The sequence below is a fragment of the Triturus cristatus genome, chromosome 5_2 (genome assembly GCF_964204655.1).
Source record: "Triturus cristatus chromosome 5_2, aTriCri1.1, whole genome shotgun sequence".
Lineage (NCBI taxonomy): Eukaryota > Metazoa > Chordata > Amphibia > Caudata > Salamandridae > Triturus > Triturus cristatus.
Window position 1 is genome coordinate 414,230,703 of NC_140588.1, and position 24,658 is coordinate 414,255,360.

At 45.5% G+C, this 24,658-nt stretch overlaps 1 protein-coding gene across 1 annotated transcript in view; it reads left to right on the top strand.

Moving 5' to 3' along the window:
* Window positions 1-24,658, top strand: part of RALBP1 (ralA binding protein 1) — a 250,917-nt gene that overhangs the window by 56,497 nt on the left and 169,762 nt on the right. The window contains exons 2-3 of the mRNA XM_085607330.1: window positions 13,378-13,674; window positions 19,645-20,103. Coding sequence (XP_085463456.1) covers window positions 13,431-13,674; window positions 19,645-20,103 — 703 coding nt within the window. The 5' untranslated portion in view covers window positions 13,378-13,430. The remainder of the gene's footprint in view (window positions 1-13,377; window positions 13,675-19,644; window positions 20,104-24,658) is intronic.

Below are 24,658 nucleotides of genomic sequence, written 5' to 3' on the forward strand. Positions count from 1 at the left end.
CACCAGACTGAGTTTGGCTTATATTGCCTCATCAGTGAGGTGCAACTTCAGTCCTGTGGCACAGTGTCCATGAGACCCATGTCCGGGGCCTCTCATTGTTTTTATAGAGCGCAACTCTTACCCTTGGGCATCATGGAGCGATGAGAATAGGATACTAAATGGTAAGCATGGTGTAATTAACATAGTAAATAAAGTGAGGCCATAAAGTGTTATCTAAATTAAAGCACATCTTGTTTCTCTACTAATAAAGGTGGTAAGCTTTAGATGTAAGATTTTCTGAGACATTCAGTAGCGTACATCTGTAGCATTTTATTGTTATACTAAATTGTGTAACCACAACACTTAAAGGATTGGTGTACAGTGACACGTGACACTTGTTTAGTCGCTCTTTCCCACCTGTAGTGCAATCCAGTGGGGGCTATAACCCTTAGCATAGTTTGCAGAATAAACAAAATAGTTCTGATGTTTTCAAAATTTAAATGGTACTCTACAGATTTCTCTTGAATATCTGTGTGTTGTCTTCTTTGGGATCCCCATTCATATCTCCTCGGCTTAATTGGCCATAAAATGCCACTGGGGATTCCATAGACTTAATTTACTATTAATAGTATTTACTACAGCATCCAGGAAAGCTTTTTCTAAATGCCCAACATGGTTATTGATATATGTGTTATTTAATAGTTATGTCATATATTTAGCAGCCTAATAATTGAGCTTTTCAGGTCCTCGTTGCTACATAATTCACAAGAATTGCATTAAAAAACCTTCTCTTTGTGCCTTTCAGTGTTAGCACATGAGCAGAAGAATTTGGGTGCCGGGAGTTAGTTTACAGTAGCATTGTAGTGATATTGTTTGCGATTAGCTAGCACCAGCTGACACATTTTTTAAAATAAAGGTTAACTTCCTTTCATGGAGGGTGTAGCGCTTCATTTCCTCTATGGCAAAGACTTCCATTTGGTAATATGGATTTCTTTCTTTCATATTTGAATTCAATTTGGTTGTGGTATGTTATACTTTATTCATACAGAATACTCTATGCAGTATTCAAAGTATATCGCATTTCAGTACACACGCTGTGTGTAAGCAGTCTAAACAAGCACTGCCAAACCCAATAGGTGTTGCATGTGCAAGATGTATTGGTTTTGCCAGTGTTGCAGCACAAGCGTGGTAAACTTTTTATTAAACATTTACTCTCTTTACTACTTTAACAGTACTGGGCCCTTTACGATTAGACAATCTGCAGCATTTCCATTTACCACAGAGCCAGCGATAAGAGGGGTGGGAATTAGGGTAGCCAAATTACCACCATAGCTGTCCAATTGACAGCCAACTCACAAATTTGAGATCAGATTTAGGTATGCTACTCTTAAAACCATGCTGTAGAATTATAGAATAGCAATGGGAAGACCCAACCTCTTGAAGGAGTAAAGTTGGGGGAAATTATGCAGACCAGAAGCTCTGCAATAGCAACACAGAACAAGATAAGTAGTACTTGATGTCCTGACAGAGCTTGCTGATTCTTCCCACAACACATTTAAAACCTTTGTTAAATAGCACAGTCTAAATGGAAGAACCAACAAGACTCAATAATAGACTCAGGCTGGTATTAGATTAATTAAGTTATTGTATTAAAGATCCAAAATGTGTAGCCATTAACAGTCTTTTGAGAAATTCAGTTAAGAATATCACGGCTTGCATTAAAGCACAAAATATTTAGGCAAGGCTTTATCGGATGGTTCATATCAGAATCAGTTTACGGAGCTACAAAGTCCCACTACCATTAAGGCAGAAAGATAGATTGTTTGTCCAACAACTCAAATTCTACATGGAAGGGGAAAAGATTCACATTTAAAGTCCATTAAGGGCAAGTCAATTAGCATAAACAAGGAAATAAAAGGAAATGAAAAATGAAAATGAATCCGCAAAGAAGGTTTCAGTCCATCAGCTACTGACTGTAGTAGCATAAGAAAGGTATTCCAAAGTGAGGGGAAAGTTCTTAGTAATCATCAAAAATCGCTCAGCATAGCATCCTCTCGCAAGGGGGGAAGAAAAAAGTATGGCGTTGCCCTTTCTTTTGGGTTTCTTATTTTATGAAGTCTTTACCAAATTTCAGTGATATAGCATCACACCATCATCGAAAGATTGTTGAATGATCAACTTCACATAATGTCCCTTAGGACACTTGCAACAGTATGATGCTTTCCCATACTTCTTCATGAGAAATGGAAGATTTGAGAGTCCACAAAGTATCCATCTATAGCAACAGCTGAAATTCTGTTTCCACAGGAATATTTCACTGTGAACATTGAAGAAACATTTAGGAATATTGGGGTTTATACATGTACAGAACAAATAAAGCAACATTTCACTAGTTGTAAATGGGCTATTGTATTAGGTCAGGGGAAAGGTCAGCATTAGAGAAAAAAACATTTTTGAAAAAACCTTTAAGTTAACATTACACATTTTAAATTAAATAAACTAAATCATATCAAATATAGTTGTAATAAAAACAATTCAAATAGAGAAACGATAGAACTCTCACCAAGGATTATTACATGGAAATAACTAAGGTTAGAAATACCCTACAACTTCAGTTTTTTGCAACATTCATGAAAGTGTATAATTTTCTAAGTTCATACTATGAAATTTGTATTTTCACTTTTTGATAAACTTGTACCTCTTTGCCACACATTTTTGCACCAACTTTTCTAAATGGTGCATTCTAACAAAAAGCATTAGAAACACTTTATTAAACAGCACAATTTCATCCGTAAACATTAATAAACAACATTTTCATAAGCAACTCTCATTAGTGCAGCTCGTTTATATGTATTTTCATCCCTTAGTATGCCTTTTTTTTCATTAGTCTTTCATTTTAAGGCACACTTTTACGGTGCTTCTACCTCACTTCTCTCATTTTCATGTGTCACTGTGTGCACTTTCAGCTTTTTGTGTCTTTATTCAGTAACTGTCGTGCATTATACTTTTTAAAATCGTGCTTCATCACCAATGTGTCTTTTTTTTTATCCACAGATTGTATAAGCAACAGGCAGGAAAAACAAACATCCATAGACAGTGTGGGCACATAGGAGAAAGCTAGACATTCACAAATAGTGTCTGCTGACAGTCATGATAAAGCGCACACACATAGACTGTGTGAGGCCACGGACAGGAAGACGCAGAGACTCACATATAGTGTGAACCCACAGACAGGATGCAGTGACACCCAGAGCCAATGTAGCCCACAAAGGCATCAAACTCACAGATATGTACATCTTCCTCTGATATACATGCCTGCTTTAAATTAATCTTTTTTAACTTTATTTATTGATTTTCATTGTACAACAACCATAAAATACAGCACTGTTAGCATATGGTTACAGAATGCAGAACGTTTCTTGGATACATCGTAGCAGAGTTTGGCAGCAATAGCAAAACACAGTTCATGGCAGTAAAATACAGTATGTAGAGTATCATCTTATGGAAGTATCATCTTATGGAACGTTCTTAGTCCTCTTTTCTAGCCATCATATACTCAGTGAATAGAGTCCAAATGTCACACGTCCTAGATACACTTGGCAGTTCTTCAGCATAACATGTAAGTTGGTCGCAACAGTATGCTACATCTTTTAACCAATGTTAATGTTTGGGTGCCGGCCTGCCATCCCAATGAATTGAGACTCTGCGCTTCGCTAGAATCAGAGCTATGGCCACTAGACGTTGATGAACAACTTTAAGCTTGAGCACAATACCTAATAAACATACTTTCATAGTACAGTGTATCGGTTCACCTACCCTTTCTGTTAATGTACATGTGACCTCTCCCCAGAATGCCTGTACCTTTGGGCAGCTCCACGCCAAATACTGGAGATGTGCATATTCCGCACCACACCTAATACAGCAATGTTAGTCTCTCAGACCATACCTATAGTGTTGCGCAGGCGTATAATAGATTTGGTGTATGTATTTGTAATGAATGAGTCTGAGATTCCCATTTGTGATTAGTTGGCCAGTTAGCTTACAACCCGTTTCATCTGATACCGAGAGCGCTGTTTGATGCATCAGCGTTACAACAAACAAATGATGGACGGAATGCTGACAATGCAGACATTCTCCCCCAGTCAAGAGATCTGGGTTAAATCCATTGTTCTTTTGCCCACTACGCCACCCCAGTTTAGACATGGCCATATGCAAATCAGTCTTGACCCTGTGCCTCATGGGAACAGTCCAGCCCGAACTGCCAAGCCATGTCTTCCCTGGACCGGAATCAAGCATCCTAGGACCGGTTTCTGGCTATCAGCCGTCATCAGCCGGGATAGCTTGACTCCAGTGGCGTAGTGAGCACGGGTCCCACGTCTGGGAATACCCATCCCACTTAGGGCAAAAAGCGTTACAACAAACAAATGATGGACGGAATGCTGACAATGCAGACATTCTCCCCCAGTCAAGAGATCTGGGTTAAATCCATCGTTCTTTTGCCCACTACGCCACCCCAGTTTAGACATGGCCATATGCAAATCAGTCTTGACCCTGTGCCTCATGGGAACAGTCCAGCCCGAACTGCCAAGCCATGTCTTCCCTGGACCGGAATCAAGCATCCTAGGACCGGTTTCTGGCTATCAGCCGTCATCAGCCAGGATAGCTTGACTCCAGTGGCGTAGTGAGCACCGGTCCCACGTCTGGGAATACCCATCCCACTTAGGGCGAAAAGCGTTACAACAAACAAATGATGGACGGAATGCTGACAATGCAGACATTCTCCCCCAGTCAAGAGATCTGGGTTAAATCCATCGTTCTTTTGCCCACTACGCCACCCCAGTTTAGACATGGCCATATGCAAATCAGTCTTGACCCTGTGCCTCATGGGAACAGTCCAGCCCGAACTGCCAAGCCATGTCTTCCCTGGACCGGAATCAATCATCCTAGGACCGGTTTCTGGCTATCAGCTGTCATCAGCCAGGATAGCTTGACTCCAGTGGCGTAGTGAGCACGGGTCCCACGTCTGGGAATACCCATCCCACTTAGGGCGAAAAGCGTTACAACAAACAAATGATGGACGGAATGCTGACAATGCAGACATTCTCCCCCAGTCAAGAGATCTGGGTTAAATCCATCGTTCTTTTGCCCACTACGCCACCCCAGTTTAGACATGGCCATATGCAAATCAGTCTTGACCCTGTGCCTCATGGGGACAGTCCAGCCCGAACTGCCAAGCCATGTCTTCCCTGGACCGGAATCAAGCATCCTAGGACCGGTTTCTGGCTATCAGCCGTCATCAGCCAGGATAGCTTGACTCCAGTGGCGTAGTGAGCACGGGTCCCACGTCTGGGAATACCCATCCCACTTAGGGCGAAAAGCGTTACAACAAACAAATGATGGACGGAATGCTGACAATGCAGACATTCTCCCCCAGTCAAGAGATCTGGGTCAAATCCATCGTTCTTTTGCCCACTACGCCACCCCAGTTTAGACATGGCCATATGCAAATCAGTCTTGACCCTGTGCCTCATGGGAACAGTCCAGCCCGAACTGCCAAGCCATGTCTTCCCTGGACCGGAATCAAGCATCCTAGGACCGGTTTCTGGCTATCAGCCATCATCAGCCAGGATAGCTTGACTCCAGTGGCGTAGTGAGCACGGGTCCCACGTCTGGGAATACCCATCCCACTTAGGGCGAAAAGCGTTACAACAAACAAATGATGGACGGAATGCTGACAATGCAGACATTCTCCCCCAGTCAAGAGATCTGGGTTAAATCCATCGTTCTTTTGCCCACTACGCCACCCCAGTTTAGACATGGCCATATGCAAATCAGTCTGGACCCTGTGCCTCATGGGAACAGTCCAGCCCGAACTGCCAAGCCATGTCTTCCCTGGACCGGAATCAAGCATCCTAGGACCGGTTTCTGGCTATCAGCCGTCATCAGCCAGGATAGCTAGACTCCAGTGGCGTAGTGAGCACGGGTCCCACGTCTGGGAATACCCATCCCACTTAGGGCGAAAAGCGTTACAACATTGTCAGCATTCCGTCCATCATTTGTTTGTTGTAACGCTTTTCGCCTTAAAGTGGGATGGGTATTCCCAGACGTGGGACCCGTGCTCACTACACCACTGGAGTCAAGCTATCCTGGCTGATGACGGCTGATAGCCAGAAACCGGTTCTAGGATGATTGATTCCGGTCCAGGGAAGACATGGCTTGGCAGTTCGGGCTGGACTGTTCCCATGAGGCACAGGGTCAAGACTGATTTGCATATGGCCATGTCTAAACTGGGGTGGTGTAGTGGGCAAAAGAACGATGGATTTAACCCAGATCTCTTGACTGGGGGAGAATGTATGCATTGTCAGCATTCCGTCCATCATTTGTTTGTTGTAACGTTTGATGCATCAGCGGCATTGCCGGTGCGTACAGCGGTAATCGCCGTGCCATCTTCCCCAGCTCTTGCCTTGCGTGAGCTGTCAGGCGCACTGCATCTACTTCGTCTTTTTCAAATACTGTGGTGATGTTTACAATCGTTGCTTTGAGTGGGATTGGGTGGACAGCGCCAGCCTCCACCGCCACATGTGGGGTGAATTGTGGTGCTTGCTGCCAAAAGAAGGCGTACTGTGCATGCGCACAAAGATAATATCATTGCAGGTCCGGCATGGTAAAGCCGCCCATCTCATACGGTACCGTTAGCACTTCCTATGTAACTCGCGGCTTTTTACCGCCCTAGGCTAGCGTAATTTGTGAGATGCGAAGTGTATTAAAGAAATGTGTGTTAACTTAATAGGAATATTGACGAAGAGATATAAAAATTTCAGAAGTACAACCATTTTGATTAATGCTATTCCATCTGCAAATGTTAATGGCAATTTTGTCCATCTGGAGACTTGCGCCGTAAGCCGCGTGATTGCCGGTCCGTATGATTACTTGCGGGTCTTTATGAATCCAAACACCCAAATACTTAACTGGGTCCGTTTCCCATTCTAGTGGATACCCCAATTCAATCCACGTCGTGCAGTCCGTCAAGGAGAGCACAACCGATTTATTCCAGTTTATTCCGAGGTCTGAGTGCCATTCAAAGCGAATATATTCTCGAATTAACCGCTCTAGGTATACCGCAGGTTCACGCACATAGCACCATGTCATCGGCATACATGGATACTGCCAGCGGTCTCTGGTGGAAGCGCAGCGCCGCCTGTGCATGTCGCTGTCGCAGCACACAGGCCAACGGCTCCAACACTACCGCAAACAATAAAGGCGATAGGGGGCAGCCTTATCGCGTACCGCGTCTGATCCGGAACGTGTCTGATGTCTGGCCATTGACTCGGACACGTGCTACGTGGTCTGTATATAACAGCTTGATCCAGTTCATGTAGATGTAGGGCACCCTCATGCGGTGCAACACTGCAAACATATATCTCCAGGAGATAGTCAAATGCCTTAGCGGCGTCAAGGAGGACCGCCGCAGCCGGCAAAGTTAGCTCAAGAAGATGTAACACCGCAAATTATGTGCGTTTGAGCGAGTCGGGATAAACCCTGACTGATCAGGGAGCACCATGTCAGGTAGCAGTAACTGCAGTCTGTTCACCAGGACCTTCGCTAAAATCTTTACATCTGTATTCATTAGGGAAAGGGGTCTACATGATTCACAACTATCCGGCATGCTTTAAATTAAACTTGTTTTATATAGCGCCTCATGCCGTACTTCTAGACTTCTTGGAGCTAAAAATAACCCATGCTGCCAATATCCAATTTATGCTACGCAGTTTACCTATATCAAGAGGATAGAAGACTAAGTGCTCTCTGCAGGGAACTTGTGACCTTAAGATAACCCTAATAGTCAGCAGTGGGCTTAAACTCACTGAGGCACCCAACATGCTTTGAAAGCGGAGCTGTCCTGACAGTCGGGGCCCATGCAGTAGTCACCCAGAGATAGCAGCTTGAAGGTCAATACTGTGCAAAAACACTGCACGCAAAAGTGGTCTCCAGCAATTACCAGAGCAGCATCCTCTCCTCCGCATCGCGACATAACTTATACAATCTTGTACACGCATTGATCAGCCTGTAACAGAGAGCTGACAGCACCCAGCCAAGGAAATAAACTTACAAGAGATTTCTTCCCCCTTCACTGGAGTGTTAACAAACTTTAAATGAATGTGTTATAGCAAACAAATGATGGCCGGAATGCTGACAATGCAAACATTCTCCCCCCAGTCAAAAGATCTGGGTTAAATCCATTGTTCTTTTGCCCACTACGCCACCCCAGTTTGGACCCAGCCATATGCAAATCAGTCTTGACCCTGTGCCCCATGGGAACAGTCCAGATCGAACTGCCAGGCCAGGGCCTCCCTGGACCGGAAACAAGCATCCTGGGACCGGTTTCAGGGTATGTCACCCTTCTTCAGCCAGGCTAGCTTGAATCTAGTGGCACAGTGAGCAAGGGACCCTGGCAGTTCGGGCTGGACTGTTCCCATTGGGCACAGGGTCAAGACTGATTTGCATATGGCTGGGTCCAAACTGGAATGGCATGGTGAGCAAAAAAACTATGGATTTAGGCCCAGATCTCTGTACTGGGGTGAATGTATGACATTGTTCTGCATTCTGTCCATCAATTGCAAACTTTAAATGAAGGCAGCTACAACCACATTTCCAGAAAGCCAGGAAGCTTTAAACAGGCACTGTGCGCTCACCACATTTAATGCAATATTCCATCCGCAGTGAAACTCTGTGCGACGGGGTTGCCAAAGAACTAGTTCAGGTGTTGTTTAGAGTGAGCCCCAACCACTAATCGTGATTTCTGAGAACACCCCGCTCGCCTGTGTGACTTTATTAAATCGGCCAGGAAAGGGGCATACTCTTAGAGACGGGCAATTGCTGCGCGGGGAGTAGGTTTGTTTCTGACGTTAGAAAAGAGGTCCCCCTGCATTTCCTTTATGTTGAACTTTTGAGTCACTGGAAACAGTGATCGTTTTGGGCAGAGTTTGTGTTGGACCGTCAGTATGGCCGTGCTGGTAGGAGGCCGCGTGTGTGTGTTTTTGGGGCTTGGTTACTGTTAGTATTTGGTGTGTGATGGTGGATGGGGTGTTCCTTTGCTCATGTCACTTTCCCCGGCTGCTCTCGACTCCCAGCTGCCTGAAAGCACTGACTGTGCCAAAACAAGCATTGGCATAGCCAGTAGGTCTCGCCTTTGGGACCTTATGTGTTTAGCCTTTTGGCTATGTTGTAGAGCATTGTGGCTGCTGTGCATTATGTTGGAAAGTTATATTAAAAAGTGTAAAGCATTTTTGTTACCTTTATACAAGCGAAGACAACATATATACAACTGAAAAACCTGATTAAAAAAAGATTTTGACAAAAAATGTCTTCTACTTTTGCTGGCAACTTTTTCCTGCACTGAGTGGTATTGTGTGGAGTGTATCTTGCATTCAGTAGAGTGTAATTATGTGGCACTGAGTGGTATTTGGAGTGTATGTTGCATTGAGTGCAATATAATTATGTAGCATATAATTATGTGGCACTGTGTGTTATTATGTGGAGTGTATTTATGTTGCATTGAGTAGAGTATAATAATGTGGCGTGTAATTATGTGGCACTGAATGGTATTATGGGGAGTGTATGTATGTTACATTGAGTAGAGTGTAATTATGTGGCGTGTAATTATGCGGCACTGAGTGGTATGGGGAGTGTATGTTGTATTCAGTAGAGTGTAATTATGTGGCGTGTAATTATGTGCCACTGAGTGGTATTATTTGCAGTGTATGTTACATTGAGTGCATTGCAATTATGTAGCAAGTAATTATGTGGCACTGAGTGGTGTTGTGTGGAGTGTATGTTGCATTCAGTAGAGTGTAATTATGTGGAGTGTAATTATGTGGCACTGAGTGGTATTTGGAGTGTATGTTGCATTGAGTGCAATGTAATTATGTAGCATATAATTATGTGGCACTGAGGTATTATGTGGAGTGTATTTATGTTTTATTGAGTAGAGTGTAAGTATGTAGCGTGTAATTATATGGCACTGAGTGGTATCATGTGGAGTGTATTTATGTTGCATTGAGTAGAGTGTAATTATGTGGTGTGTAATGATGTGCCACTGTGTGGTATTATGTGGAGTGTATTTAGACCTATTGCATTGCAGAGGCTTGTTCCTTCTTACATTACTGGTGTGCAGACCGACGTACCTATGCATCAGTAGAGTCCCAAAGTGGCTGCGGTGGAGCGACCCTTGTGTCCGGCTCCTGTCAGGCTGTCGTCACCTTAAGGCGATGACGCGTTCTCCAGTGCTTACTTGTCTGTGTCTATGGGGTTTTACTCTGCACTTCTGAGATTGTAGTTCCTGCGACTCTGGGAATTTGGAGAGACAGCCAGAGAAAAAGAGCTACAGCCTGCTTTGCTGCTGAGTAACGCTCACCCCGAGTGAACCATCTTTCATTGACTGGATCTCAATTGCATTTATATAGCGCCTTGTAGCTCTGCGGGTTCTTCTGAACGATTACCACAGAAAACAAATGAAGGTAAATGGGTAGGGGGAGAGGACTTGTGGGTGAGCGCGAACTCCACCCGTCGCGCTTCAAAGCGCTAGTTGGAAAATAATAAAAGATTCTGGATGAGTTTGAAAGTGGGACAGTGCCGAAAGGGGGAGGAAAAATTGAAAAGGGGGGGGGGGTGGTAAGAGAGAGAGAGAGAGAGAGAGAGAGAGAGAGAGAGAGATTTAGAGAGAGAGAGATTGAGATTTAGAGAGAGAGAGTGATTTAGAGAGAGAGCAAGCGAGAGGGAGAAAGAGAGAGAAAGGGAGATTTAGAGAGAGAGAGAGGAATGGCTTTTAAGGAATCAGCAATGAACGGACAGTAGGTGCTTGCATGGGACTGTGCATAGGGGCCGGGTGGAGGAGGGGAGGGGCTTCACTGGTCAGGACGATGCATTGATCATAGGTGGAACCCTTGGATTGCCCACAAGAGCTAACTGCTCAAAATTCTGCACGGAACATAAGGGGCGAACTGCTCAGGAGTGTGCACGAAACAGCAAACTGATGTATCAGGATTGTGCACCTAACATAGCGGGCTCACTGCTCAGGATTATGCACCTAACATAGCGGGCCGACTACTCAGGATTGTAAACAGGTAGGGAGAACATTGCTTTGGATTGCGCACAATTAGATGGGTGAAAACTATTCAGAATTTCGCACAATTTGTTAGGGAGACAGAAGCCTGCTCAGGATTGTGCACAATTAGGTAGGGAGAACACTGCTCAGGACTGTACATACTTCGGTATAGAGAAGCAGCTCTAACAGTTAAGCCACTAAGAGGGGGGCATAAGTGGGCACAAAGCAACCCTGCCTACCAAGAGAGGGATGGGCTCCTTAAAGACGGGACGGGATGAATATTCATTGCGAATTCACCAATTCCGAAACAAAACATAATGGGCAGAGTAAAAACACAAAACACCCAAAAAAAAGAAACTAAATCCAGCCAAATCTGTGACGCCTGGTGTAGTCTCCATTATCTGAGAAAATGTAGCCCGAGGCAGTGTTTATAGCCAACTGCGGGGTTATAGCTACCACGAGGTTCATTCTTATGGGCCACAAAACAAAAACAAAAAAGCGAGCACCATCTGTTTCCAATTACCACCAACGCGATAATTGGAGACAGATAAGGTTGAAGCTCGCGCCCGAGGACCCTAGGCCATCCAACAAACAAGGCGGGACAATCACCCACCTTGCACCAATTGCGTGCTGTATTTTTAAATAACACACATGCACAAGCCAATTGCGGGCTCAGAAAACAAAAAGCACACGCACAAGCGTGTGTTCAGATCTCAAAAGCCCTTACTTAATGCCTTGCAGGCAGCGCATGCGTGCTGGCTCAGATGAGACCTAAAAACACTGTCAAAGTGTCTTTAAGGCCTGTATTTTTTGGTTGGATTGTTTAATTTACATATTTTTTAACAAAAAGAACAATATGTATTTTATGCAAACATTTGAAAAGTAAACCTGGTTCTCTAAAAAGATGGGGTGATTTCTAAAACAAAGTCACAGACTGTACCATTTGTTTGATTCTGTAAAAGGAAGCGACGATTTCAAAAACAAAAACATGGAGTGCTTTAAAAATCTGTGCCTAAAGGAACTGAATGGGATGGTGTAGAACTGCCCTTACTAGAGAGTTTAGGCAGGGGCTGAATGGGAAAATATTGAACTGTGTTAACTACAGATGTTAGGCACGGAATGCGCGGCACATTGTAGAAATGGGCTCTGTACAGCGACATGAAATGGAGCGAATACCATAGAGAACACTGTCTTTAAGGTCGAGGTGAGAGTCTGGGCTGAACAAAGAATTCCTAAATTTTAATGTGCAGAAAAAGAGAACGTGGCTGGGAAAGCATAATTCAGAATATTACCCATACAGATCTAATTAATAGGCTTATACAAAACAGCACCTCAGCATGACTGGGTGCGTCAATAACTGTTAAGGCTTCATTATGTTTCAGGTAGCCAGTTTTGTGGACGGTGGACACGATAGATTGTAAAAAATCTGTCCTCCGCATGTTACATGATGTGCTGTTTAATGGATATGTTACAGCTTTGTAAATGGAGCACTGGTGAGGCAGGAGCAGGCTACTTTGGAGTCAGCTGAAAGCTTGACATTTGACCTCTGTTTTCTCATGCACAGCAAATGTGACAAGATGAAAGCAAGATTTAAAAGGCTGTTTACAGAAAGTGAGTTTGTGGAACAATACAGTAAGCACAGTTTAGGCACGGGGCTGAATCGGCTGAACCTGTAGAGCCTAAAGCAAATAAGCCAGCAAATAGCCAGAAAATGTGAGTCACAGGCCACAAATCAAATGGTAAGCAATGGGCAGAATGCATTCCTAGGTCAACTTTATGAATGTCCCCAGGATGTCTTTAGTAAACCAGTCAGCTGTGCTCTATGGTAGGCTGCGACCTAATAAAAACCTACCAACAGTTCGGTACAAATAATGAGGGAGAAAGGGGCTCTAACAACTATGACCATGGCTGATATTGTGATGCAGATGTTTGACTTATCCAGTTTCCTTTTTATTTGCATTCCTCTTCACACCTCTTGTGTTACAGTGACCTTTGTTTTTAAATTTGGTTAGAAACCAAAAGCAGACCTGTGCAACAATTGTAGAAATGTGTATTAGTTAAAAAATATATTTTTGATTCTTATAAATCAAGTTGCTGATGTTCATTCTGATTCTTGTGCCTTCAGACCAGTATATTTATTCCTTTAATTTTTTACCGGGATTTTTTATTGTTTATAAGCTGCGTTTGTTTAATAAGCATAATTAGGGGTTTGACTCCTGAAAATACTTTAATATATACGCCGTTGTAAAGAACGTTTTGAAATACATGACCAGTCTGTTTTGTCCTTCTTTCAGGTACAATGAATAGGTAGCAGAGGCACAGTATCCTCTGCTGTGCATCAGACACAATGACGGAGTGCTTCCTGCCTCCCACCAGCAGCCCTAGCGAGCATCGCAGGGCGGAGCACAGTGGGGGGCTTGCTCGCACCCCAAGCTCTGAAGAAATCAGCCCTACCAAGTTCCCTGGATTGTACCGCGCTGGAGAGCCTTCGTCACCTCATGAAATCCTACACGAGCCCCCCGATATTGTGTCTGATGATGAGAAAGAGCATGGGAAAAAGAAAGGGAAGTTTAAGAAAAAGGAAAAAAGAAGTAAGTTTGTCTCTTCAGTTTGCAATTTCCTTGTACAGTCTTTTATCGTAATTAAATTAAACCTTCTGTAGTAAACATAGCTGTTTTGCCCTTTGAAGTTCAGATTTTATTTTGCTACTGGGCAAGCATGAAAGTAAATGTTTGGGGGGGTCAGGTGAGTGTGAGGGGGGATGTTGTGCTGGATTAGCTTGAATCTTACATTCTGAGAGACCCTTTTATGTCTGGACCTGTATGCATTCCTGATCAGATACGTTTAGGTTCAGTTTCATCACCCAGTGCTCTCTTAATACTGTAAGTCGGATTTAATCATTTGTGTTCGTGCCTCTATCCTCTTGTAACTGCTTTTCTGGCGTTGCCTCTGCCTAGCAACTATTCTAGTACCACATGTGTGTCCTTGGACGGGCAGTTTGTAATGGCCATATTTGTTATCTGTGTGTTAGTTTATTATAATTTAAGAAGTGCCCTGTTGAGATCGGGAACTCCAGCTACAAACTGTGGAATGTGTGGAAGTTGGTTGTAGTAGGTAGGCCACCCATGCTAATGATACAAGCTACAGTCCATATTCGTACATTAGAGTGTGATACTATGTTCCTGAATTCGGGTATGCAACATAAAGGGAGTACTGAGGCAAAAGCCACTATTGTTATGGATTTGCCTAACACTCTAGCCTAGCATCTGTTAGCTACCACTGCAGTTGACTGTTTTTTAGCGCAAGAGCTTAAATAGAAATAAAATGAGCCAGGAGTGATCTATCTGTCTGGAGCTCATGCACAAGGTTTTCCTCTGGGGAAAAGGTGGAGGGGTTTGCAGCTCAAGGCACCCTACTTTGAAGCTGGGCTGGCACATAAGGGTACTCCATTTTGGTAACTGCCTCCGCGATGGGGCACTGGATCCTCGTGAAAGCCCTTTTCTCTCTCTCTGCCTTATATCAGGTCCCGTGAAAGCGGAGTCCCATGAGTCTTGAGAAAAACTAGTGAATACAAGCCATCTGGCGTTAACCAATGGGGTCCAGCTAAGAGTGGGATCAAAAATAATAGCGAACTAGGGAAATAGCTTAACCATGTCATTTTTGTTACCATGAACGAGATGAACTGTGGCCTTTGTGTTCTTAGGACCAACAATCATGATATTTGAGTAATGAGTACTAAGATCAAGCTTTCCTTTTGAAATCGACAAAGCTCACTAGAAGACACTACAGACATAAAGCGGTTCTGGAAATCAGGATTGCATTGTCTACGTAAAGTAACACAGGAACAGACCGTATGAGCATGTATTTCACATGCCTGATGGCTATGTCATATGCCCTGTGACAATAAATCACTATATATTTGTCCATAGGTTTCTCCTTCAAGGCTTCCATGAGATTACGATGAACGATAGAACATATGTGTTCGAATCGTGCTAAAGAAGCTGGGGTGTTGACCTTTTTAGAAGTGAGGATCGACCTTACCTTAGTGCAAATAATGAGAAAAGAGAATGAGAGTTTCATCCGGGGCACTCTCATCCAAACAGGTAAAGAAGTTTGGGATGCAGTCTCTGAACAAATCAAGATAAAATTGACTAGCGACAACCTTGTCCCAGTGAATTCAACATCCCTGATCTTTAGCGTCTACCCGTCTGCACAAAGTTTGATAAGAGGGAGCAGAGTTATTTGGCCAGGAAAAGGTAGCACGTTATGGGTTACGATCACTTCTATAATCCCAAAACACTGCAAAGCCAAGTAAAGTTGGTAAAAAGACATAAGAAACAAAAATAGAAATCAATGGTCGAGGAACAACCTCACCCAGAGAAAGTGGGCACAATTGAGGGAGAATTCGTGTTTAGATTGTCAGACTTGTCAAGAACCAAGTTAATATCACTCAAAATGGTGTTCAGGGGTTACACTGGGGAGGGTGCCTAAAATGATGGGCAGATGGTGGCAAAGGAGACCAATTGCATATTTAAAAGCAAGACAAAAAGTGTACAGGTGGATATTAATATCAACCAATAATTCAACAAATAATGTAACCTTGGAAGGGTGGGTATGTTTGTTCAATAAGCTTCTGAGCTTAGAGGCACTAACATTACAAAATTCAGTAGGGTTAGCATTGTAAACGTTTATCAGTAAAACATTGTGTACATTTGAAAAGGCACCAAGCTGTCAGCAGGGAGACGTGACGTGGGCCTCGACAGGGGATAGATCAGGGACTTGGCCCCGTATATTCTGTAACCTGAATAGCTACTGAAAAGGTCAAAGACTGTCAGTATCCTGGTTATCAAGAAGTAAAGTTTGGTAACGTAGAGAAGGACGTTGTCGGCGTAGAGGGAAACGGGCTCTTCCCAGCTTCCATCTTCCTAATTCCCCATGTGAGCACTAGTGAATCTTATGGAATGTAACCAGTCTCTTCCAGTCTTAATGTGTCCCTGCGCCCTGTGATTTGTTGCATCCAGCCCCTTGCTCCCAACATTACCATGCTTAGATCCCCGCCTATGAGGGGGGGAGGAGCCAAGATGGCGACCGGAGCAGACGCTTGAGCGCCCGGCTCCGTCGGCCCTTGGCCTCAGACTATCATCCTGCGTTCTATCCTAGCCGATTTTCGAGGTGCAACGTGTGTGACGACGCGCTGACCGCACCGCCGCTTTCCCGGAGTCTTAGCTCGCCCGGGCGCCGGAGTTCCTGGTGCCTTCGTTCCCCGTGCGGGACCCCTGCTCTACTGTGGCCGCGGCCGGCCCCCTGGAAGAGACGCGGTCACCGGACCCGCTGGTACAACTCTGAGCCCCACGGTCCCGATCCAGCCTCACGCCACGGACTGTCGCCAGAAGAGCCGGGGGAGAGACGCCCGGACACCTCCTGCACCCTGAACCTGGAACTGGAGGGTAAGCCCCGGCGTGGCGGGTCTCCTACCCCGCTCTGTGGACCACGCTGTGGAGGGCTGCAGACCCCCTTCTCCTTTGGCCTAGTCGGCCGCAACGAGAGCCCGAGGGAGGGCATCGACTGTTGGCTTTCACCTGTTGCGGCGCAGACCTATTGGGGATTGCCTCCTGGTCACGACCCCCCCCCTGACCACGGTGCTGTCCAGCGGTACACCATGGCGCTGGCTGCCTGCTCGCTGCTGGGGGGGGATGCTTCTGTCTCGCCCGCTGCCCGCTTCGCCCTCCCTCTACCAAGCTCCAGCTCCCCAGTGCCGTCCCGGACTGCTGCCGCTGTGGGGGCGCAGCCTCCGCTGACATACGGCTCCGTCCTGGCTGCCCTGCGGGACTTTCGGCTGCGAGTGTGTGCCGGCTTGCAAGCGCTCAGTGAGCGGTTCGATACCATACTGTCTGCTGCGGGTCGTGAGCGCCCCGTTTGTGATCAACAAGATGTGAGTCTGCCAGTGCTCTGGTCCTCCTGCGGGGAAGCGGCGACCGGGTATAACAGTGCTACATTAGAGTCCGCATTTGGCTTTCCCGGCACCCAGGATCGCTCGCCCTCCTGTTCAATGGCGGATACTTTGTTTCCCCGGTCGTTGCTCCCTGCTTTGATGTTGCCTGCCTCACCGTGCCCGCAGGAGTTGCCAGCTGAGCCACACCTGACGCCCACGAGGAACCGTGCACGGTGGTCTACGGCTCCTTTTATACGGAACTTATGTACTTTGCAAGCCAGGTCTGGATTTCATGTGGTGTACAAGGGGACTTTGTTGGATGATCGGCGGCCATTTTGTGACTTTGCTTCTCCTTCTTCTTCCGCGCGGCCATATTGTCTCTGTCTGTTCGGGATGCGGGGCCTTCACGAGGGGGCGGGCCTACTCGTAAGCCCGCGAACGGGCCAGGGCTAGATTGCTTGATATCATCATGGTTTCACGGACGGGCTGGACTGGGACTGGAATTGTTTGCACATGTTGCACACGCTTGTCGTGATCTGTTTGCCTTCATTTCCTTATTATTGAATGCTATCTTCACACGACCGCCTTTGGGTGTAGTGGGGTTTCAGTGTGTGGAGGCTCGGTTGGCTGGTGGTGTCGGGCGCTCCGAGGTTACGTGGACTCCTCCCCGCCTTTTTCCTTCTTTCTTCCCTTAGTTTCTTTACTCTATTCCTACTTTCTCTCTCGTCTATATTTCGGGTTCATTGGGCGACAGGCACTATGCTGGGGGGGGGGGCAGGCCGTAGCCTCCGCATTGGTGTAGGGTGGGGGGGTAATTTACTGTTTCCTTTTAGTTCTATGGGCCTCTTTCTTCCTCTCTCTGCGCTATACTTGTTTCGATTCGGGGTCCGGGTGTGGGGTGGATTGTGAAGGGGCGGCGTTTAGGGGGTGTGTATTCGCTAATGTTATGATCCTGTTCTCTAGTTACATCGCCTTACTGTATGTGATTTCCATGGCTGTTTTACCGATGCTGCTGCTCTCCAGTGTATGAAGATATCTCGCGGACTCGAATCTCCTTGTTCCTATCCTTTACTGACTCTGTCTCGATAAAATTATTTTAAAAACCTTAAAATTAACCTGCACTTCTCCTGCCCCTGTGTCAAGGATCCCTCCAGTGTAATCCTGACTCGTTGCTAACCTTGACCGTTGATGCCTAGGGGGTGTACCGTTTGTTTCTGTGCTCAACGTATTGTGGCCGGCCTGATGGTTGTAGGCCCGTATTTGTTCCTTTACTATGCACAAATAAAGGTTTTTTAAAAAAAAAAAAAAAAAAAAAAAAAGATCCCCGCCTATGAAAATATCTTCCTTGAAGTGCTTCTGGAATTCTGGTATTGTGCCAAGAAGTGAGGTTTTTTGAGCCACGTTGGGTGCATGCATACACACTAGCTTGCACAACTTACTTTGCATCGAGGACCACTGCCATTATAAGTATTCATCATTTCTTTCCACCTCCAATTTGAAGACATCGCTCTCGAACCTTCCTGAGGGGTGCCAGTTATCATGCAGTTAGCATCAAGTAAAATGCCCTTCAACACCTAATCTGGTTCAATTTTTGTCTTTTTTTCTTGTCAGATGGTTTAATTGCTTTAGCATATCATTACATTTTATTTTTACTGTATGGGTAATTTTATATTGAATTCACATTTTTAATGCGGTATCTTTTTTAAAATATTATTTTAATCTTGTTGTCCTTCTATTGTCTACTGGCAGCACTTTACTTGTATGCCATAGTTTGTGCTTTATAAATAAACTATTACTATCATCACTGTGTCTAGGTGACATAAAATAAACCATTTTCTCCCAAGAGTTAAAAAAAGCAACAAAAAAACCCCAAACCACTACATTCATCAAACATCATTAGCTAGGGCGTTGTCATACAGCTCTCTGGATTGGTTATGAGCTTCACTTGTTTGTTTTTTTTTAGCTTGGATTAAGTGGATATTTTCTGATTTGTGCTAAACTCCCACACACTTCAAAACAAATATAATCCCATTGTCAAAGTTAGCCAAAAAGACAGCCTAATATTCAAGCGTGTTCATCCACAGAATTCTCATCACAGGATTTAAAACATACAATGTAAAATTACTTTAGGGTGTCTTAAAATGACTTCAGTGTACTATTAGACTTGCTAAGTCTTTTAGTTGATTTGTTGATGCTGCTGCTTGTATAATAGGCCAGGTGGTTTTATCGACACCTTGCTAGGTAGCAGAGAAATCTACATCTTCACCTCGCCTCTCCGTAAAACAGAAGATTTTGACAGTCATTATGTCAGTATTGCTTTGCTTCTTCTACGGTAGAGTACTAAGTAAAAGGACAATGTGCTACGAAGGAAGAACTTGGGGTGAGATGAAGACAGTTGATGAGCTGGGCCATGGAGAGGTGGTCACAAGGCCAGGAGGAGAAGGTCCGTGGTGTGTGTCGAGGGGACTCTTGAAAACAAATGCCAGCTTTGATTGTGTGTGTCGTAGACTGTAGTGTGATGAAATTGCCAAATGCTTCGTACGTCAGCAGTCCTAGTGTATCATAATAGCAAAAGTGCTGGGTTGTTTTTGTAGCAATAAATATGAGTTTTTCTTTTTCACCTTTACAGCGGAAGGTTATGCTGCTTTTCAAGAAGACAGCTCAGGTGATGAAGCAGAGAGTCCATCTAAGATGAAGAGATCCAAAGGCATCCATGTTTTTAAGAAGCCCAGTTTTTCGAAAAAAAAAGAAAAGGAATTTAAAGTTAAAGAGAAACCCAAAGAAGAGAAGCATAAGGAAGAGAAACACAAAGAAGAAAAACACAAAGAGAAGAAATCAAAGGACTTAACTGCAGCTGATGTTGTAAAACAGTGGAAAGAGAAGAAGAAAAAGAAGAAGCCAACACCTGAGCCCGAGGTACTTCCAGTGGAGGTCCCAAGTGTAAGGCCAGTGTTTGGAATCCCCCTTATTGAAGCGGCAGAAAGGACTATGATGTACGATGGAATTCGCCTACCTGCTGTGTTTCGTGAATGTATAGATTATGTGGAGAAACATGGAATGAAATGTGAAGGCATTTACCGAGTTTCAGGTACAGTTTAAAACATTATGTATTTAGCATGAGAGCTGCCTTTTTGTTAGTGTGTCTGTGTTTTCTGGAACTAGATTTTGTATTAGTTGGCTTTCTTGTGAATGGAAGAACTGGAGTTAGAGCAGCGTCTAGTACCAAATATTTTATCTCGTAAAGATTTCACTTGCTTTGTTATCCTTGATGCCATACAGAGGACAAGACCACACTACTAAATAGATTCATTAGTGTACATCCTCAGAATGTATTCCATGTGATTTTTACATTGAGGTTCTCTTTATGAAACCTGAATACATTTGCTGCACAGTTCAAGGAATACTGCCATCTTTGCATGGGGTTGAGGGAAGGAGAGCTTGAACCTCACACCCAATCGCCATATGGTGAACCTGGTAACAGAAATGGTGATTCTCCTATTAACATGCAAAGAGAAACTTGATTACATTAAAGACAATGGAGGATAACGTGCAATAACCTTTTATCTGATAAAGACTTCTAGCTGCAGATTCTTTACCTTTTGAATTTTCCAAGCGTCAGACTGGATCCGGAAACTTTTGTGTGAGCAGTATCCCTCCGCATTGTCCGGTGGCTCTGACCGTCTCCGGTCTGTCACGAGTGTCATTCGCAGTCATCTATATAGGAAGCACGCAGTGTCAGTTCTTTTCTTTCCTCGCCAGTTAACCCTGATCTGGAGAAGAGCTACCCTCTGTCTTTTTTTGACAGGCTTTTTTTCAACATTTTGTCAATAGATTTTTATTTGTCTCTCGAGAGATGACCTCTAGATGGTTAGGTTTCAAGCCATGTAGCGCCTGTCACGGCCCCATGTTGGTAACAGGCCCCCATCTTGTCTATTTGTGGTGTCTCAGCAACGACCACGACTCAACATGGTGCTCAAACTGCTGGACCATGTCTCCGAAGGCCCTGTGGGAACGATCCATGAAGCTCCTTGTGGCCTGGCAGTCGACATCCAGCGCACCTTATCCGAGTTCACGGTCCCAATCGAGGAAGAGAAGGTCGTGGGAGTGCTCCAGGAGCCTCAAGTCCTCTTTGTTGCACTCGAGGTCCTGGGGACTCTCGGGCAAGAGGCATAAGAAGAATAAGTCCAAACTGAGTTCGACTTCACCTTGTCTGTCATTTGTCACGAGACAGGTAGGAAGCATTAACACTCCAGGCACAGTTCCACGAATCGTTGCGGGGTCCGACTGCGTGCCTCCCACGGTTTCCAGGAGCCGTAGTGACCCCCGCACAAGTGAAAGAATTCTACAAGGCCATGAGTTGACGTAGACTCCGGTGGCGACGGAGCACAGAGATTCTGCCATTTCCTGTTCATTTTTAAGAGGTTTCAGGCTTGGAAGAAGAATGGGAGGGATCTCTGGACCCTTTAGAAAACCAATTGGACGCTCCTGTTGAGGAATAGGACTGGTATGAGGAACATGGGGAGGGCAGTGGCCTGGACTCCTCTCCAGGAGGGGGCATCTTATGCCATGGTGGTGAGGTGGGCAGTGAAGATCCTTTACCTGGTGCTATCATCCATGCAGGTCAAGACTCCTCGACCTGTCTGCAGCCTTCGACACCGTCTCTCACCGCACTCTAGTCACCAGACTACACCAAGCCGGATACAAGGGACTGCCCTGGACTGGATCCAATCATTCCTCACCAGAAGAAGCCAAAGGATCAGACTCCCACCCTTCTTCTCCACCCCCACGGAAATCACCTGCGGAGTCCCACAGACATCATCATTGAGCCTGACCCTCTTCAACATCTACATGACACCCCTCGCAGCCATCGTCTGACAACACGACCTCAACATCGTATCCTACGCCGATGACACCCAGCTCATCCTCTCCCTCACCAGAAACCCCACCACCCCAAAAACTCAACTTCCAGAAGGGAATGCAAGATGTCGCAGTCTGGATGGCCAACAGCTGCCTAAAACTCAACGCCGAGAAAACAGAAGTCTTCGTCCTCGGAACCACCCCCTCAGCATGGGACAACACTTGGTGGCCCACTGCTCTCAGAAACCCACCTACCCCCTCAGACCATGCCAAAAACCTTGGCATCGTACTCCACTCATCACTCACCATGAACCGACAGGTCAACACCGTCACATCCAGCTGCTTCAACACCTCCGCATCCTCCAAAAACCTTCAAATGGATCCCCCCGGAGTCAAGGAAGACAGTCACCCACTCACTCATCACCAGCAGACTGGACTACGGAAATGCTCTCTACGCCGGCATCAACAAGTCCCTACTTCGCAAACTCCAGACAATACAGAACACCGCGTCCAGACTTGTCCTTGGCATCCCCCAGCACAAACACATCAGCCAACACCTACGGAGACTCCACTGGCTCCCCGTAGAGAAAATAATCACCTTCAAAATCCTCACTCACACCTACATGCCTACACAACATCAGACCCATATACCTCAATGACAGAATAAAATTCCACGTACCCAAAAGAAACCTCTCATCGGCCACCTCGCACTGGCTGAAACCCCTCTTATTCACAGATCCAGAACAGGCGGAAGATTCTTCTCTCACATCGCAGCCAAGACCAAGAATGAGCTACCATCATATCCTGGCATTTAATTCCTTTAGGGCCCCTCTAATTTCATTCACAGTAATAGGGAAAATCTTTCTGCACCTATCTACTGCTAATACTCTGGGTAGATGTGCTTGACGCAGGACCTCCAAGACCTCTTTGGGGTCGGGAGTAATGTGTGCTGAGTATAATTCCTTATAGTAGTCCAGAAAGGCTGTGTTAATCTCTAGCTGCATTTTCATTATTCCAGTCGGAGTATGTACAGCTAGAATTGGTGTGAGGCTTAGGTCTGGACGTATCATGCATGCCAATAGTGTACCCGATCGGTCAGCCTCAGCAGGTGCATTCTGTGTAAATTGGCAATAGATACCACTCAAAGCCAATCCAAGAGCTCTGCATATCGTATCCTGGCCTCTTGTTAGTGAGGCGTTGTGTCTGTGTTGTCCGACACAGCTCTCTCAAGGGGCCACAGTGAGCCCTCCACCTCTCTGAGCTCCCGGAGAATTTTCCTCCTGGCTCCTACAACAGAATTGATGGTCAATCAATAAAGACTTTATTTCGGTTTTGATTCAAACCATAAAAGTATACATGTAAACATCACAGTTAAAAAGAAAAAGAAAAACAGATATAAAATTCTGTACAATATATTCATAGTTAATAAAGTGGAAATGGCGCATGGCATAGTATAGTCCATACAGGTTCCTGAGATAAATGTGGCAAAAAACAGCCTCATTGGTCCATACATTTACTCAGTTTAACAGACAATTTTAAAAATTCAATTACATGGAGAACACTGTCACTGTGCAAAAGTTGTAAATACATAAGTGCTGGTCTGATCTGGTTAAAATGAAGTTTCTTTAAAAGAGCTACCAGATAGCGTTTGCGTGGGTATTCATAAAATTTACATAAAAATATAAAATGTGCGCTATACTCCAGACCAGGCAAGTTCCACCTCACGGGACCGACGAAGCACTCGGTGCAAATATGGCACGCCGCGCACCGGGCGTTGGGATGGTCTAACACGCTTACACTGGCCACCCCTCTGTGGGCATCAGAGAGATTAGGCAGCCTGAGGCACACGAAGGGGTTCCGTAACTGGGATCTGATCGGGATCTCCCAGGTGGGGGACCTCTGGGGGCCAGAGGGGGTCAGACCCTTTGCTTACCTCCAGGACACTTATGACATGGCGCGGATGGAATATTTTAGATACCTACAGGTCCGTCACTCCCTTCGAGCCAATATCCCTCCGGGGACCCGACTTCCGCAGGCCTCCCCGCTTGAGGACAGGCTGTTGGATGGACACATGCCGGAGCATGCCATTTCCCTCACATACAAAAAATTGATTAACAACCCCCCCCGATCCTCTCGACTCCCTGAAAGAGAAATGGGTGGCAGACGGGCTTGAGATTGACGGCGAGGAGTGGATTACCGCTCTGGGGTCTCCTAGGGAAGTAACGATATCAGCCAGACTCCGACTGGTGCAGCTAAAAATTTTGCACAGAGTGTATGTCTCCTGCACCAGGCTACAAGCGATGGGTAGGGGAGGGGAGGGATTGTGCCGTCGGGGGTGCGGAGAGAGAGGGTCCTTCTTTCACATTTTGGGGGAATGCCCAGGGGTGCAGCGATACTGGAGGCGAGTGGTGTCATGTATGGGGGAGGTATGGGAGACTGGGATCCGCACGGAGGCTAAGAGATGTTTGCTTAATATTTGGGAACCCACTGACTTGTCCCAACGGGGGAGACTATGGGTAACACTGGGACAAATGGTCGCTAAAAGGAATATAGCCCGTCTATGGGGGGCATCGACTCTGCTGAAATTGGTGGACTGGCAGAACGATATGGACTGGTGTATGCTACAGGAAAAGACGGTATACATGGCACGAGGGTGCCCCACAAAGTGGGAGGAGGTGTGGTCGCTCTGGAACGCCTACCGAGGATATATAGTTGAGCCGCCGCGGGCCCGTCTATCCGGCCTGGAAAGTGCGGACGTAACATAGGATGTAGCCCGGCCTCGGGTT